Raw genomic sequence first — 16,704 nt, forward strand, 5'->3', positions numbered from 1 at the left:
TTGGTGTGTGCCCCCGCACAGGCCGCGGAGCTAACGCCTGGGGCAGCCCCTGCCCAGAGCTGCGGCCCCCACAGCCCAGCGGGTCAGCAGGAGCGACCCGCGCGCCTGGTATTTGCTTTTTTTTTTTTTAATTTGATTGTTTTATTTGCTTGTTTTATTTGTTTTATCTATTTGCTTTTTTTTTTTTTTTAATTCAAGAATGGAACTGGGAAGTCCAAGAGAAACGTTTCTGTTGTTGGTAGAATGAGATTCGCTGTGAAATTATCAGCGTTTCCAGTAAATTGCCATGGTTTTGAAACAAGGAGGCAACAGCTGCTCTCTATTCAAGCTGCTGGCTTAGAAAAAGGTGTTTCCTGTAGTGCACTAGAGCAGCAATGATCTTGAAAAGTTACATGTGACGAGGTAAAAGCAAAATCTAAACACCGTTTGGGTCTATGGGCAGGAAAACTACGTGTCTCAGCCTTCCCCCGGGAAGGGTGTCCCTGTCGCAGCAGATTTCCCAAGGGAAGGGGGTTGTTGAGCTGTGAGGTTTCCTTTAGACTATCACAAATAGGTTCGGAGCGTTTGGAAGTATTTGGCCTTTGTGTGTGGAGTTTTGGAGTTCATAGGTTTGAATTCTGAGCATGAGGCTACTCGCAAAAACAAGTCTCAGTAATGGGTTATGTGTTTCCAGCAGCAGTAGCAACTATTTGTCCATGCAGGTAGTTAGAACTGACCTTTTTACTGGTAAGTCGGTACCCTCAGGGTTAAGCACAGGGTTAATGTAATAAAGAAGGAGGGTGAGAGTCATCTCTATCTTGATACTTGGCTCTGGGAGTTTCAGGAGAGCTTGCAGGGACAAGCCCTCTGCATTAGATGTGCTCTTGTAATGTTTCAGACTGTGTGTACATCAACATCTGAAATCTACATTCTCTCTTTACACACATCAGCATCTGAAATCTACATTCTCTCTTTACACAGAAGAAACATTTCATATTCAAAAAACATCTGTATGAGCCTGTTACTAATTTGTACCTTAATTTTAAGGAAAATTGGATGGCTGAGTGAGAACTGGTGGTTCTGAAGAAGAGGTCGTGGCTGAGGATTGTAACATGTCCAAAGAAATGCAGGAACTGCAGAAGCACTGGCACTCCGTGGTACAGATCATCCATAGCAATGCAAATGTGGGTCTGGATTATCATTTTATATACATCTAAAGCTGCTCCTTTCATAACTGGGGATATCACACCCCAATTTATTTAAATGCACTCCCTTTTTTAAGAGAACACTGTGAGGCCTGTGGGAAGGGCTGTCCTCCCACACCTTCAGCAATCAAGAGAAAGGGGAAGCCTGTTCTGTGTTTTTGTGTTTAACTGACATAATCATTTGAGATAGTAGAGTGGCATTTTAGTGAAATGGTTGTGCTGCTATAAAAAGAGCTTAAAAGTACAATACTCCAGTGTATAGGTATGGCTGTCTCTGTCAAAAGGATTTTTTTTTTACTAGTAGCATTATAATTAAATTGCTAACAACTTTTGTGATACAGACATGCCTGCACAGTACTTAGGTTCAATAAATGAGCAGGTTGCAGTATTACTAAGCCATGGATAAAAGAAAACTCCTTGTTTTGAAATGTTACAGGTGTTTTTTCTTAACAAATACAGTTCCCTAGATCACAATGATAGTTGCAGAGACCCCATGAAATCTGCAGTTAAACTATGATTCAGTTTTTTCACTTGTTTTCAGATTGGTTGGGGTTTTTTGTGGTTTTCTGGTTGCTTTTTGTAATTTGTGCAAGAATGGAACTGGGAAGTCCAAGAGAAACATATCTGTTGTTCGTAGAATTCTATTCACTATGAAATTATGTAAATTTCCAGTAAATCCCCATGGTTTTGAAACAAAGAGGCAACAGCTGCCGTGTATTCAAGCTGCAGACTTAGAAAAAGGTGCTTCGTGTAGTGCACTACAGCAGCAATAATCTTTAAAAGTTACATATGACAAGAGGTAAAAGCAGAATCTGAAATGTTTTTCTTTCATCCACAGGTTGTTGCATTTATGAATTCTCGTGTTGGCCAGTATTTAGATGACCATCCTTTTGTTGCCTTATCACTCCTGATGTTCATTGCAGTGTCTGCTATTCCTGTTGGATTTTTCCTGATTTTTGTTGTTACAACAGCTGTAATGGCCTGTATCGGTGTGATAGTCATGGAAGGTACTGTATGCATGTGTATGTACTCACCTATTCCCTTTAAAGCCATGTTATCTATTCCTGTTTTGCTGTTTGATTCTGGATTTCCAACTCTAAGCAATTGAAGATTTCTGTATGTAGTCCCCAGGTTTCAGCAGTAGTGAAACTCTTAATACAGGAATAGTAATCTGATTAAGTGTAGTCTATACAGGGGAAATCCTATTTTCCTTTGTAATCTCAGCCACCAGGATATGCCTAAACCAGTTATCTTGACCATGCATGGCTTTTATAGAGGGTAGATAGTTAATTTTGCCCTGAGAAGCTGTGGATGCCCCAAACCTGAAAGTGTTCAAGGCCAAGTTGGATAAGGCTTTGAGCAACCTGTTGTAGTGGAAGGTGTCCCTGCCTGTGGCAGGGGGTTGGAACAGATGATTTTTAAGGTCTCTTCTAACCCAGACCATTGTATGATTGCAGAAAAATGTTTTTCCAAATGGTTTGAAATTGGGGTTGTGGTAGAATATCAGCTCTTCTAATTTACTTGTATATAAACTGGTTTAAATAACACGCTGGTTTTGTTTTGTTAGGTGTTGTAATAGCTGTAGGTGGCATAGCCCTCCTTTGTGTGCTGTGTGGCCTGGGGGCACTTTCCGTGGGAGTCTCTGGAGTTCTGAGTGTTTGCTACATCACACTTTCAACTCTGGTCAACTACTGGTGTGCTTCAAGGTGAGTGTGTCTTGTTCCATGCTTGGATTTCAAACTCTGACACTACTATTACACTGATTGCTTCATTTATTTTAAGTGAGCCACTGGTGCTGAGTTTTACAATGTTTCTTGAGTGCTTTGAATCTTGAGTTAATGTGCAGCATACAGAGTCTGGTCATCAATATATATTTTAATGAGCCCCTTTTCCTGTTTGGGAACGAGGAAACATAAATGATCTTTTAATAAGCATGTACTAACACAACATCAAGCAATAAAATACAACTTTGTTTTGCTTTAATTTGTTGCTTTAAATGTTATTAAAACACCCTGCCAAATTCAATTTTGTGTAGAGGATGAACCTTTTGCAGTTTTTCCTGCACGATGACCCAGCTATCTCTGCTTGCCTGCATTTGTAGAGTAATAGACCAGAATTAGTTGTAGAATTGGGATAGGCAAAGGGGTACTTAAAAGGGACAGTGTGGTCTAAAAGAGAAATAACAGGTTCTGCTGAATACTGCACAAGTGCAGCTTGCCAGTACTTCGGGCCTGGAGGCCTGTTTCAGTCAGCATTGCCTCAGCCACACTTCTCAGGATCTGGCAGGGAACAGAAGGCACCAGCAGGTTGTGCTGGAGTGACACTTCTGGCCCCCTGCAGCACCTGCCAGGGAAGGAATCATGGTAATTGCTTAAACATAGGGAAGAGCAAGAAGAAAAATTACAGCTGCTTCCTTCTAGACTTTCTCAGTTTACTCCTTCAGCACAGCTGTGCTAGCACAGCTCTCCAGGACACACAGAGCTGCTGTGATACCACGGGGTGACAAAACCATGGTGCAAGGCCCAGTGTGCTCACATTTGTTCCAGGGCTCTGTACCACCCCTCCAGGGCAAGCTGCCAGCTCTGTAACACTGCCCACCAGGTCCATAACACTTCTGTTTTCCATAACACATCCAAATGAACAACCCAACACACAAACCAATCATATCGACTTAGAGCTTTGATGTTAAGACAGATAATACCTGCAGTGGTTATGTTCCTGTGTCTTTTGAGAGCAGCTCTGTCAGACCAGCAGCAGATGTTCCAGGAGTCTCAGACAGGTTTACATCTTGTGTTACTCAACTTTTTTGAGCCAAAAGCTAAAAGACAATAATCTTGGGGAGGAACAGACTGTAAACCCATTCTTTTCTCCTGTCTACAGGGGTCAGATAAGGAAGCAAGATGTTAATGGAAGTTTGCCACAGAACAGTCCTGTCTTGGATGCCAGTAATGGAAAAAGTGAATAAGTGGCTTTCTTCCCACTTCATTCATAGGCACTTAACTGTACAATTCCAACCTTTGCTATGTAACTGTTGACTTGTTGAGCCTTTGTGTACTCCTTATGGCAACTGAAAAAAATCAATACATATCTTACGTTGTCACTGTAAAACAGATATTAAGAACAACCATTAAGCAGCAGTGCATTGCAATAGCAAGTGTATGTGCATGAGGGAATGTGCCACAGAGCTTGGTAAAAGGATGTAATAGTAACTGGTACTGTTAAATCAGTTCTCATTATGTGAAAGAAAGAGTTAATAGGTATTTCTCATTTGTTACTGGAATTCTGGATGTGCTCTCTTTTGAAATTTGTATGCAGCAGTTGGTCATTTTCATACAGAAGTGTCAAAGCTCAGAACAGCAGAAATGTGCTCTGAATGTGGAAAAATACTTGTAAGCCTTAACAGCCTTTGTTAAAATAGTATAAGCACTCCATGCTAATGCTTTATATTTATTTTACATGGAAAATTGGGTTTTGTTGTATGTTAAGTCATGGTCTAAGCTTTTATATACCTCTAGATGTTGCATTATTCTGAAGGGATATTTTCCTTGTTCTCATTGCTATGCTTAGGTCTTGCATTTTTTCCCAGTTGTTTAGGTATTTAAATTGCCTGTTTGCTTCTCAGTTGTACTTCTTGTATATTATTTAAACGTTTTTTTCATTGTTGCAAATGCTATAATATTTTTAAGCATTAAGAAAGTATAACTATATTAGTTTGATAAAGTTTGTTTAACCAAGCTGTCATTTTAGTCTGTTTATTCTACAGTAAAAGAACTTTGTCTGATCTGCTTCTGTGAAGGCTATGCTTGGAGCTGAGTTTTTCCTCTTGGCTAAAGTATTTTGGCTGGCAAATATTGCTGAGCCACAGACTGAACATCACTCCCCTTCTCTCCCTGTAAGGGAAATGCAGAAGTCTAAAATTCTAATTAGTGTTTTACTTAGTTTTGCATGAACCAATATGGAGTCAAAGTCTGTCTGAGGTGTAATGTGTTCCACACAGTATTGGTGGTCACATTTTCAGCCATTAGGGTGGTAGGCTTGTCCCCACTGGGGCAGCAGAGTGAAATCATCCTTAGCCCTACTCACTGTCCACAGGAGATACAGGGAGGTGATGCTAGTTCATAAAGGTTTCTAGTACTTACTGAATTCCAGTTAAATATGAAGGATTTGAGAAAACAGGAGATTTCTTTCATAATTTACTAAGTAGATAACATATTTGGGTTTATAAGGCTCCTCAAAGTTTTATCCCAACAAGACTTTTAAGTTTTTCATTTCCAGGTGATAGTAGTGTACAAATGATAGGAAGGTAAAAAACAATGGGAAAAGTACTGTACCTTCCTTGTAAGAAAAGCTAGTGCTGGGATACTGTTTATGTGGCAGAGCCAGGAGAAATCCATCTGAAATCTGGAACAAAGATTTGACATGAACACATGCACACAGTTTTACATTGCTGGTATCCCCACTGTAGGATCACATCTGCAGCTGCTGTCAGTTACCAGAGAGATCTGCCAGTGTACAGCAGGTGAGTTTCTGGCAGGGAAAACCAAAATGCTGTTAGCAGTTGTGTGGTGCTGTGCAGTGATGCACATCACAGCTGAAATTCCTCAGTGCAGACGATAGACTGCAAAAACCTGAAATATCCTAGTGTTTGCAAACATCAACACACCCACTGGGGAGCATAGGGCACTGATGTGAAGGAGGCATTTTGTACTGGCTGGTAAATGGAATAAGTTCTCTCTTGTGCAAATGGACTGGTGCCTGCTTTTAAGGGCTGTGAAGTACTGAAATAAATGGTTTTAAGTACTAAAAATCCTTATGACTAGGAAAAAGTCTTGAAATAGCATTCTAGTACTTACCAGATCCTTCCAGCTTCTCACCACACAACTAACCCCCAACCATCAAGACTGGGTTTTAGTCTCATCCTACTTTCCAGATCTTAATTTTTCTCTGCAGTAATGCCTCCAGTCTAGGGATTTTTGGGCTGCTAAGATCAAACTAATGGCTATGAGGGAAATTAGACAAATATTAGCATGACTTTATTATAACACAAGTTGTAATCACCACCTCATTTATTTAGTGTTGCCAGTATTTTGCCTGCATTACATGCCTGAACTGCTGTAATTTCAAATACACCTTGAAAATAATTTCCTTGTTTATTTCTTCTATTAGTCTGCCTAAAATGAAACTGTGTTCAAAATAAACTGAAAGGGAGAAAAACCCTTCTCAGAGAAATAATGATGCTGTTTATCATCTGTGCTGCAACTTACCAGGTACAACCAGACACCACCAGCTTTCTGCATGCTTACTTGCACAGCTTCTACCCTTTTCACTTTCAGGTTTATCTTGCCTCAGAATCTAAAAAGATTAAGTTTTAGGTTAAGATAGACCTTTGTAGAATTACATTGAGCTATTTATACTCAACTAGACTTAAAAGCAAAGTGTGCTCTCAGTGCTGGCAACCCCTCCTTTTATTGAGAGGATTTTATTTACTTCCAGGCCCTATTTGCCTCCCTAGAGCACAAGTTCATTGCTTAGTCTGCTAGTGGATCCAAATCATTACCTTTAGCATTAAAAGGAAATTCTGCTCTCTCTGCAGCTCTATTTCCAGGACTGCTGCAGCTCAGTGACAACCACTGCCTTATGACATCCCAGTGTCACGTTCACCTGCCAGTGGTCCAGGGAGTAGAGGAGCTGCATTTTAACCCATGTTAACAGCCTCTGCTGATGCTTGGAGCAGTGGGTTTCTGAGCAGCCCCACAAGTCTCCAAGGAATCTTTATTTTTCCAGTGTAAGACTCAAAACAAGACTGACCATTATGGCAGTTGCTATCTATGTGGCCTTATATGTTTGCTGGGAACCTTTCCACATCCTGCAGCTGACCCAGCTCGTTATGGCAGTTGCTATCTGTGTGGCCTTATATGTTTGCTGGGAACTTTTCCACATCCTGCAGCTGACCCAGCTCACCCTATCCTGCCTTTCTACTGCATCAACAAGGTGACTTCCAGTCTCAGTTATGCCAACAGTTGTCAGAACCCCTTCCACATCTTGCTGGGCCAAGATTTCTGGAGACAGATTATGGTCCCTGTAAGACCAGCAGCTGCAGACTTCTCCAGATGAAAGCACAAACATTCAGGAAAATGCAGCTGGGTCAGGGCAGCCAGTGCTGCATTTGGTGTCTATGTCTGGCAGGTAGCCAGACCTGCAGTAATTTGGGTAAGCCTCCACAAGGCAGTCACTGCTCTCAGCACACGGGCACAGGGGAGCACCACATCACATCTGTGGGATGCATCTGCACTTGGCCTAGAGACAAAGTCACAGGAGCACTTTGGCAGAAGCTGTTTGGGCATTGTGTTTCTATTTATGTCTTCACTAACAACTAAATTATATCCTCCCCAGGAGCTGAAAAGCTTTCAAACCTTTTATAAGATTACCTTACAAACTAAAAATAGTTTGCTCCAAAACCCCAGGCAGGCAGCAGCCCTTGGTCCAGGGCTGAGGCACTGCCAGCATTTAACACTTGGGGACTTTCAAGATTATGCTTTAAGCTCACCAAGGAGGAAAGAAGGAATTTGGACTGTTCTAGGTAACTCAATTTTCACATGCCAGTCTTGAGCAATTTCAAAAGGACTTGACAATAGCAACCACTGAGCATCCCTTCTGTTAGAATAAAACCTTTCTGCTACACATAGCAACCAAAATCATTTGGCTTTGATTTTAAAACACTATTACTCTGCTAACAATAGGCACCTACAACCAGAAAAACAGACAAGAAAAAGCATTTTAAAGGAACATTTACCTCTTCATGGTGGATAAAACTGCTTGAAAAGTGCTTTTCTATTTCAAGAGATCATAGAGGCCAGGATCAAATTCTCTATCAGGAATATTTAGTTGCTAGAACATGCAGCCTACTTCAATTTTGATAAAGGCTGCAAGCTCCATCACTAGCATGATCTATTCGTGCTCCTGTAAAGTAACTAAACATCGATAATACCATTAAAGAAACCTGCATATAACAGTTTATATGCACCCTGTAACATAGGGAATAAAGTAACTAAACATCGATAATGCCATTAAACAAACCTGCATATAATAGTTTATATGCACCCTGTAACATAGGGAATCTCTATCTTCACTTCTTTACATTTCCAGGAGCCCTTTATTTTCATGGCACATTAATTCCACAAACAAATATTACAAGACCACATGCCCAGCCATCCCTGAGGCAAGGCTGCCTGCAATAGCTTTTCAGGAGTCACCTCCAAAGACACAGCAACAAAGCCCTTAGACCTGTCTCAAATAACAACACTCAAAATCTTTATAGCACAGCTCATATCTGGATACACAGCTGATGAGATCTATTCCCTTTACCCTGAATTTCCTTTGTACCCTCATCTTCTGCTGAAGGTTAGAGGCATCACTTAATAAACTTAGCAGGCACTAAAGCAAATGAGTTTATTCCTAGAGTCTGACCCCACATGAACCATTTTCTTCTGCATTTTGATTTTATTTTTTCATTATATAATTCAGTCATCAGCACTTCCCAGGAGCTAAAGCTGTGAATTCTCAGCTACCAGCAGGTAAACATAGTACAGTTTCACTTCTGCTGCCCTGACCTTAGTATGTTTATCAGTCTATCATTTCAAGGCTTCTCACCCTGCACTTCTACTGAGAGCTGCTTTCCTTGCTGTGCCACCACTGCATTAGCATGGTTTTCAGAAGGGATATGCTGAAGAAAAAACTAGGTCAGCATAGAGTAGGTGTTTTTACTGGAGACAGTGAAGCCATGCCTCAAATGAGGGCATAGGTTGTGTTCCTTTTTAAATTATTAAACACTGCAGTAAAGCTAAGAAGCCTTTGGCAGTATCTCCCCAGCCTCTCTTGCTATGTCCCCATTTTTTCACTTGTTCTCTTAGTTTCCTGCAGTACAGCATCCACTCAGCAAGGAACTGGCAGATTTTCCTACGCCAGTGGCACCATTCCCAACCAGGTCCTCTCAGCCTGTAGTTCACTCCCCCTTAAGCATAAACATGCCTCAGTAGACTCTTGTGACCCTAATCACTACATCCTGGGAGACCCCAAAAACATCTAGAGTCTGAGGATGTTTAGAAGAACTACCTGTGCTACAGTTCCTGAAGCAGATGCTTGAGCTCAGGCTGCAGAGAGCAAATGCTGCTGCCACCTGCAACAGGTTAATTCCTCTGCCTCCTCTTACTGTACTATCAATCCCATTTTGCCTTCCTCTGTGTCAGAAGAGAGGGATGTCAGGCCTGAATGCAGTAAAGCAGTCATTTATACTTGTAAGGGGAGCTTAAACTCTCCTGATAACATGCTGCAGGAGAGGTCTAAGGGGCAGCTGCACACAGAATAGGGAAGGAATACATGTGGCTGAGCTCTGAGGTAAATATTTTACAAAGTAGGGAATAAACCCCCATGTTTTCCTTAATTTAACTAAGTTAGTGAGTTTTCCTTCAAGCTGCAATATCCACAAATAGAGCACAACTGAATCACTCCTAGAGAACTATAGTTAATCCTCCCAAAGACCTGGGACAGATCTCATGGGCCATATCTGACAGTCTGCCCCTAGGCAGACAATCTCAGCCAGGGACAGAAGCCAGGCAAGAATAACCTTCCCTTTGACCCAGGTGGTTGTCACCATATGCAACCTTGTGGTCTTATCTCCCCACCTAGTTAAAAAAAAAAAAAAATCTGGATAAAAGTCAAATAGCAAAAGTAAAGGTCTCACCTCTTCCCTTACTGAAGATATATGGGATTTTTTTAAGCACCCTCACTAGTGCAAGTCTCCAGATTGATATATGTAAGCTGTGGGAGAAATTTTTTAACTTATTGTGATTTTAACTAGCATTTCTCTTTTTAGGAGAAATATTTTAACTTACTGTGATTTTAACTAGCATTTCTCTTTTTCAGAGTGTTCACACAACAGCCACTGTAACACTGTTTAGTAAAATCCATCCAGCCATGAGAAACAAAGCAACACTTTGCCTGAACATGCACTGATCTTTTCCCATATTTCAGAACAAGAAGAAAGATGAAGAGAGGGAATATTGAAAGCATTAGCCTTGTTTGGGTCAGAAGAGCTAAAAGCTCTGTGGTTAAGTACAACATGCTGTCAAGTGTATAAACCCTCTTCAATCACCACTTTTCTAGCTTTTGCAGAAATGCTTCATATTCCAGCCAAGTTCTAAGTCAACAGCACTTGAGTGTAGTAGGTAGTTTGCTGGACAATAGCCTAAGTAATCATTTCAACTCTAACCTCTCTCAGGCTGATAGACAGCAGGAGTGACTTGCAAATACATGGCTGTAATGTGAGATTCGCTGTATTTATATGGACATTATAATTTTGGTCAACACCAGCATAAAGCCCTCCTAACAATCATGTTCTCAGTACATGCTCTCCTTGTATCAAATACACATCAATATTTAGCAAACATACCAATGCTGAAAGCATGTCAGGGACTGTGGCAGACAAACACCCAGCCCATGCTGGTTATGCACAGCATGTTTGACAATTAGCAGGCTCTAGCCACTGGTTTGATCTGAAGCCCTGCACACTCACAGAACACACAGAGCTGGACTTGTGATGATCACTCACCCTGCTCAAAATTGCCAGGCAATGTTTAACCTAAGGTTGTTACACTCCTGGTACAATGAAACACTTGCATTCCTTTTCATTGTCACATGCAATTATATTTTATGCCTCATTTCCTTGACTGTGCAAGGCAATGTGTACAGAATTCAAAGTGAACAGCTGCATGACAGGAGCTGCCTCACCTCACCTCAGGTGGGAGGTGTTACATCTGCATATAGTCTGTCCTGGTTTATACTGAAAGCTGCAGTGAGAAACTACAGTGACTTTTAAAGACATACACTGACCTTTTAACAAAGCATTCGATATATTCTTTGCCCTGCTGAAGAGTGGTAACTGCCAATGCAAGTCACATGCTTCACATGGGACAACATGTAAAGTTTCCCCTGAAAATTTTGGCATAAAAGCAAAGGAAACTAACCATTAATGAGTGAAGGCACTAAAACTCTGGTACTAGTGACAACAGGAAGGGTAGGAAATGGTACAGCAAGTAAACACTCAGTTTAATAGAGCTGTACCAAGTCCTAAAGGAGAGGAGTTGAGTTGCTGTAACCTAGCAGAACATAAGGAAGCCACAGGTCAAATGCAACCTGGTGAAGCTGGTGTGGCACAACCAGTCTTTGGCTGAGGTGGCATTAATGCAGAGGCAGCTTTAGAACTCCCCATTCTCCCTGTCTGCAGGCTAAACTTACCAGTTAAACTTTGTTCCACCCACAGCCTAATGGTATTTGGTTTGTATGGTAATTCCCTTCAAAAGCTTACTTGAATTTAGAACATTCCTTTAGAGAAAGGGCAACATTTCAAAAAGGCAAACTCTTGGGTTTGATAGGAAAGGGCATTAATATTGCGAACACCACCAAGGGGTGACAGGGGAAGTCATTATAGCCTCTTCTGGCATGCTAAGAGTTTTCTGGAAAGACTTGCACATAAAGAAAACTTCGAAAGCTAACATTAGCTACTGCTACACACTTCCTTTTCAGAATCAAGTGCCTCTTCAGCAGAGGGGAGGGAAAACAGGTAGAGTGAGTAGCTTTTCTTCCAGGCATCAGCACAACTATTTTGCTCTAGTACTTAAACATTGCAGACAAGACAGCTTTAGCTAGTACTCATCCCCCTTTTTTCCCATTCAAAACACCATTCTTTCCTCCCTCAGTTTTCAGAAACTCCAAATTACATACTCCTGGTGCTTCTATTAGGTGGCCATGAAACTTTTAACCATCAGATCAAGCTCTGACAGCAGGAAAGAGTCTGTTCCACTTAGGTTTTCATGTCTTTCCAACCTGCTGTACTCAGAAAAGAGAGGCTTCACTGGACATCTCCTTCAAAGACTTTTTGCAATTACGTGATTCCCATAGTAAGGAAAAAAGTGTTCTGGGTTTGGTTTGTTTGTTATTTTTAGTTTGCTAACCAAATTTCAATAAAGCCAACTCTTAAATTTCCAGCTGCAGCACAAGGCTCAACAGCTACAGGATATCTACAGTATGTCTATACATACTATAGATATCAGCACATTTTTTTTTTTTTTTTAAAGCCCAGTCGAATGGAATCACAATTGTGAGCAATAGCATTTGATAAGCAATTCAAAAAAAGAAATCTGCTGCAAAGCCCATTAGGAATTTAACACATCAGTGGGTGATTTCAGAACAAAGACACTCTGGAAATGAAATATTATAGTAATTGTTAAGCCAAATCTACAATAAGGAGATATTCAGAGGACCAGGAGTATTGACCTGCATAGATGCAGGAAAGGAAATACATGACAGACATAATTAACTGAGTGAATACTTCAAGTTTATTTGGACATATACATTAACATACCACATTTACCATGTATGCTCTTCTCTTTAAGCATTTAATAACAGCCAAAAATAGTAGCATTGTGGCCACCAGAGAGAGAATACCAGCAGCAGTCATTGTAATACCAGTCCATGCCTCCTTGCTCAAGAAGCTGTGCCCTACAAAACAAGCAGAAAGGTACTTTGTGGAGACAGCTCTTCACACAACCTAAGCAACACTCATCAGCACCAAAGTGGCTCCATACCTTGTGTTGCAGACCATTGTTCTGGCACAATGAGGACAGGACCGTGCAAGCTCACCACTGCAGAGTTCACATCTGACATCCCACTCTCTGCAACAGTAACACAGAATTGAACCCCATAGTGCAGTGAGTGATCTTGGATCAGTGCAACCTACAAAACTACTCAGGCATTACCTCTTTTGCTTCTAGATGGCCTTGGGCATCTTGTCATACACAATGGGGAGTCTGGCTGAAAATGGTCACAGAGCAGAACACTACAATGAAAGTACACCTAGGACAGAGAATGAGATGTCTGTTCATTTTGAGATAGTAACTGCTCCTACTTACTGCTCCAAGTAGGAGGATAATGTTACTTACTAGGCCAGGGAGGACTTTGTCACCAGAGACAAAGGCAAAAGTCTTCACTTCCAGCCTTTGGCGATAGTTAGCATAGCTGACACCATGCCCCACAGGATGAAACACAGTCCTGTAGCTGTCCAGGTCATACTCACACCTGCCAATGAATAAGAAGCAAGTCAGAAAGAGCAGGCAGCAAAGGCTTGGGTTGTTTGGTTCAAGTATTTGTAGGCAGCAGGTTAAAGTTCAAGGTAGAGGTGCTACTCATCTTCCTACAAATTCCAGAATACCAGGGCAGTACTTGAAAGGCCACCTGAAATGAAACCCTTGCACTTGGGCTTCTCTTCCTAAAGAGGGAGCAAGGGAGAATTCAGGAATCCTCCCCATCCACTGCAAGAGGCAGTTCCATTTCTCTGGCAGGGCACTCACCCATCAACAACAATATTCCACTGGGGAACTGAGCTTGGATCTTGTGAGGCTGTTGCCCAGCAGTCATCCAGTACCAGGTGGAGGTTGGGGTCATTGCGGTTTAGGACCTGAACTTCCAGGAAGATTGGCTGCCGGAGGTACCTCACTATTGGATACTGGTCAGCACGGTATGGCTGCCTGTATGAGTCCTCTGCAAGAAACAAAGCCTTGTTAGATCAGTCAGTGCACAAAGGGAATCCTGAAAAAAAAAAAAATATCTGTTCTTCAAGTCTTCAACAGCTGGTTGTACAGCTGTGGTCTTAGTCTCTCAGGTTTGAGGTATCTGCCTCAAGTAGCATGGATGGGAAGGAAAGAAGCATATCAGGACATTAGAAGCCCATGTCCCAGAAGAGTTCATTCATATATCCTCCCCCCACAGAAGCTCCATTTACCTCCCAGTCACTGAGCCCAGAGTCAGCTTTACCTGGGTAGCTTAGAAGAACTAAGGAGAGGGGACCTTTGTTCACTGAAGAAGCCAGAGGAGGAAGGTTGTCTACTTTTATAGTGAGGGAGGCATCACCATTGCTAAAGGAGCACAGGACTGTTAGCCTGTCACAAGAAAGCAGAAGGTAAGTCTTATGTTCATATACAAGTAACTCTTAATCTTTGCTATCCTAAACACCTGATTTCCAGACACACCTGAGTTCACTGTCCCTTGAGATCTTGCTTAGTGGAAGGTCTGCCTGTAGTGCCCTCACCTCATTCTCATAAACAATCTTCTCCCCATCAAGCTGTGGATAAATAACAGCATTAGTGAGGGCATTCCCAATGCATAAAGCTCAACCCCATCAATCCTGGCTACACACTTACCCAATACCTGGTCCCACACCCGTTCAGTGGGACATGAAACCAAACCCTGTCATTCAAAGATGACCTGAAGACTGGTCGGCATGTAGGATCTCTGAGCCTCAGTGTATCCAAATCCAGCAGTGGTGTGGTACTATCAGCAAGGACTTCAAAGTCCATATACCCATCCTGGGTGCATACAGCAGCTGTAACAGAGGTTCACATAAATTGTCACACCAGTCAGTGAGTGACAGCTCAGTCTGCCAAGAGCTATTACTGACAAAAATGAGTCCATCACAGGAAAGCATTAAAAACAAGTTGTGCTGAAGGATCACCATCCAAGCAAAACAGGGGTGAGGCCCCTGCAGAAGTCAGTCACTTACCTATTGGTGTGTACTGCTCACAGGGGCACTCAGGATGCATCACCATTGTCACAGTCTTCCCATGGAAGTGAAAAGCCAGTTCCAAAGAGGACATGTAGTGCTGAAGTCCTGTGCAGCTCTCCCCACGTAGCTGAAGGACAAGAGTTACTCTCCTGGAGCATAACTACAAGAGCTCATTTCAGCACATGTATGTGTTAGAGCTGCTTAGCTTCCCCTGAGGCCACAGTGATCTTCACTCAGCATATTTGTTAATTTGCATTGCTCCAGGCATGCCACATACCTGCCCCCTCCAAGAGCAATATTTTTGCTTCCAGCTGCTTTTGCCAAGAGACTCCATGAAAACTTAAGTTCCCTTTAGATGATGCTTATCTATTTACTAAGTCAGTTTGCATTCATGTTAATCACACCTGCACTCAGCAAGCCACAAAGCACATGGCTGACTTGAGAGGTGCTTAATTAAGGTCAAAGTTACTGTGCTCTGGTTCTCAGTAAGCACCAAGAAGTTATGATCACACAAACTCCTGTGACTTGAGGATCAGAACTCACCCTGGACTTCAGGACTTCCCTGCTAATATGTAGCTTGACTCCTCTCTCTGTGTCCAGAGTGATTCCATTTTCCTGAAGCTGATCCATGGGTATGGGTTTATCCTCTACACCCACAGCCATGAGGGTCCCTGGGAAGGCTGGGATGACAACAGTCATGTGTGTTGCATTACAGACTGCTGGACCTGCAACAATACCTTTGTTAAATATGAGAAGTTTCCTGAGGGCAGAAGCAGGTCAAGTTCTGACTTCTTCCAAGCATTACCTGGTGCACAAAGCATTCTTGACTCCAGTGTCAGTCTATGCTCAGGAGGGCCATACATGAGTTTGAGTGCCACAGTGTAGAGCACCTTATCATTGTGCTGACAAAGACAACAGAGCTCTATTAGTGCTCAGTTCACAACCTATCGTAAGACCAACCCCACAGGGCCATGTACTACATCAGGTTCAGGACTGCTGCTATTCATGTTTGAAACAGCAGTTTCTTCCTATCTCAACAACCTTTCAAAAGGGATCTGCATACAGGACTGCCAGCAGGGGTTCACAGGACAGGCTATAGCTAGAGTCCTGCTCCTGGAGGTGCCCACCCACTGTGCTGCTGTCCAAGGAGCACTCTGTGCTTCCCCATTTCATGGGGCTGGGCAGTGCAGTGACAGCTGTGCAAAGTCAGCTTTGCCCACAACAGCTCAGCACTGCATCACTTTGACATCAGCTCTAGCCATGGCCTGAAAGTACTTTCAGGGATCTACAGGAGCCTCTGTCTATGCAGCACTGTCTCCTCAGAGAGAACTCTTTGTTCACCTACCTTGTAGGAGAAAACTCCAGTGGCAGTAAAGGCCACCTGAAAGATGAGGTCATGACCATCAACTAGAAAGTTATAGCCTTTCTGCATGGCTTGCCCAAGGCTCAGCTCATGTATTCTGGTTCCATCATCAATTGACAGAGTCCAGGTCATTGGAGTTTCCAGAACCTGCAAAACCAGATCATCCTTAGGGAGGGAAGGCACAGAAGCAGCAAGGCATTAGATCTTCACCCTGCAGGGCTATCACCTCACAGGTTTTACATTCAAGCCCCCAATGCTGACAGCATAGAATTAGACTCCCCAACAAGATGCAGATACACCAGAGAGGTAACTGCCCCAGCTTGGAGATATCAGGCCTAGATTAGGTTGGAATCCCAGACACTCCTCCACCTCCCTTTGCAAGGCAGAAGGCACTTACCACATGCTCATCACCAAAGCTTGAAACAAGTCTTGGAAAAGTAACCTGAAACAGAGCACAAAGGTTAGACCACAGGAACAAAGAAAGTTGCAGGGTTGTAGCAAAAATAAAAATTAAAAAAATCTCTACTTCCCCAAAGCAGACA

At 42.4% G+C, this 16,704-nt stretch overlaps 2 protein-coding genes across 2 annotated transcripts; one reads left to right on the forward strand and one right to left on the reverse strand.

Annotated features, from left to right (window-relative positions):
* The first annotated feature begins 1,024 nt into the window (after positions 1–1,024).
* On the forward strand, positions 1,025–4,167 carry TMEM159 (transmembrane protein 159). Its single transcript, XM_009072115.1, has 4 exons — positions 1,025–1,163; positions 2,023–2,191; positions 2,752–2,890; positions 4,065–4,167. The coding sequence occupies exons 1-4, from the start codon at positions 1,092–1,094 to the stop codon at positions 4,147–4,149; spliced, it is 465 nt and encodes a 154-aa protein (XP_009070363.1). The 5' UTR covers positions 1,025–1,091; the 3' UTR covers positions 4,150–4,167.
* Positions 4,168–12,476: 8,309 nt separating this feature from the next.
* Positions 12,477–16,604, reverse strand: ZP2 (zona pellucida glycoprotein 2 (sperm receptor); the record flags this gene model as incomplete). The annotated part of the gene is made up of 14 exons (XM_009072116.1): positions 12,477–12,515; positions 12,604–12,740; positions 12,827–12,913; positions 12,998–13,094; positions 13,181–13,316; positions 13,589–13,778; positions 14,052–14,176; positions 14,267–14,358; positions 14,438–14,619; positions 14,797–14,926; positions 15,343–15,524; positions 15,605–15,701; positions 16,145–16,327; positions 16,560–16,604. Coding segments are annotated over 14 exons (1,722 nt in total), but the record flags the coding sequence as incomplete, so codon positions are not given.
* Between the last annotated feature and the right edge of the window lie 100 nt (positions 16,605–16,704).

This window comes from Acanthisitta chloris, unplaced genomic scaffold (assembly GCF_000695815.1).
Source record: "Acanthisitta chloris isolate BGI_N310 unplaced genomic scaffold, ASM69581v1 scaffold6293, whole genome shotgun sequence".
In the NCBI taxonomy this organism is placed as follows: Eukaryota; Metazoa; Chordata; class Aves; order Passeriformes; family Acanthisittidae; genus Acanthisitta; species Acanthisitta chloris.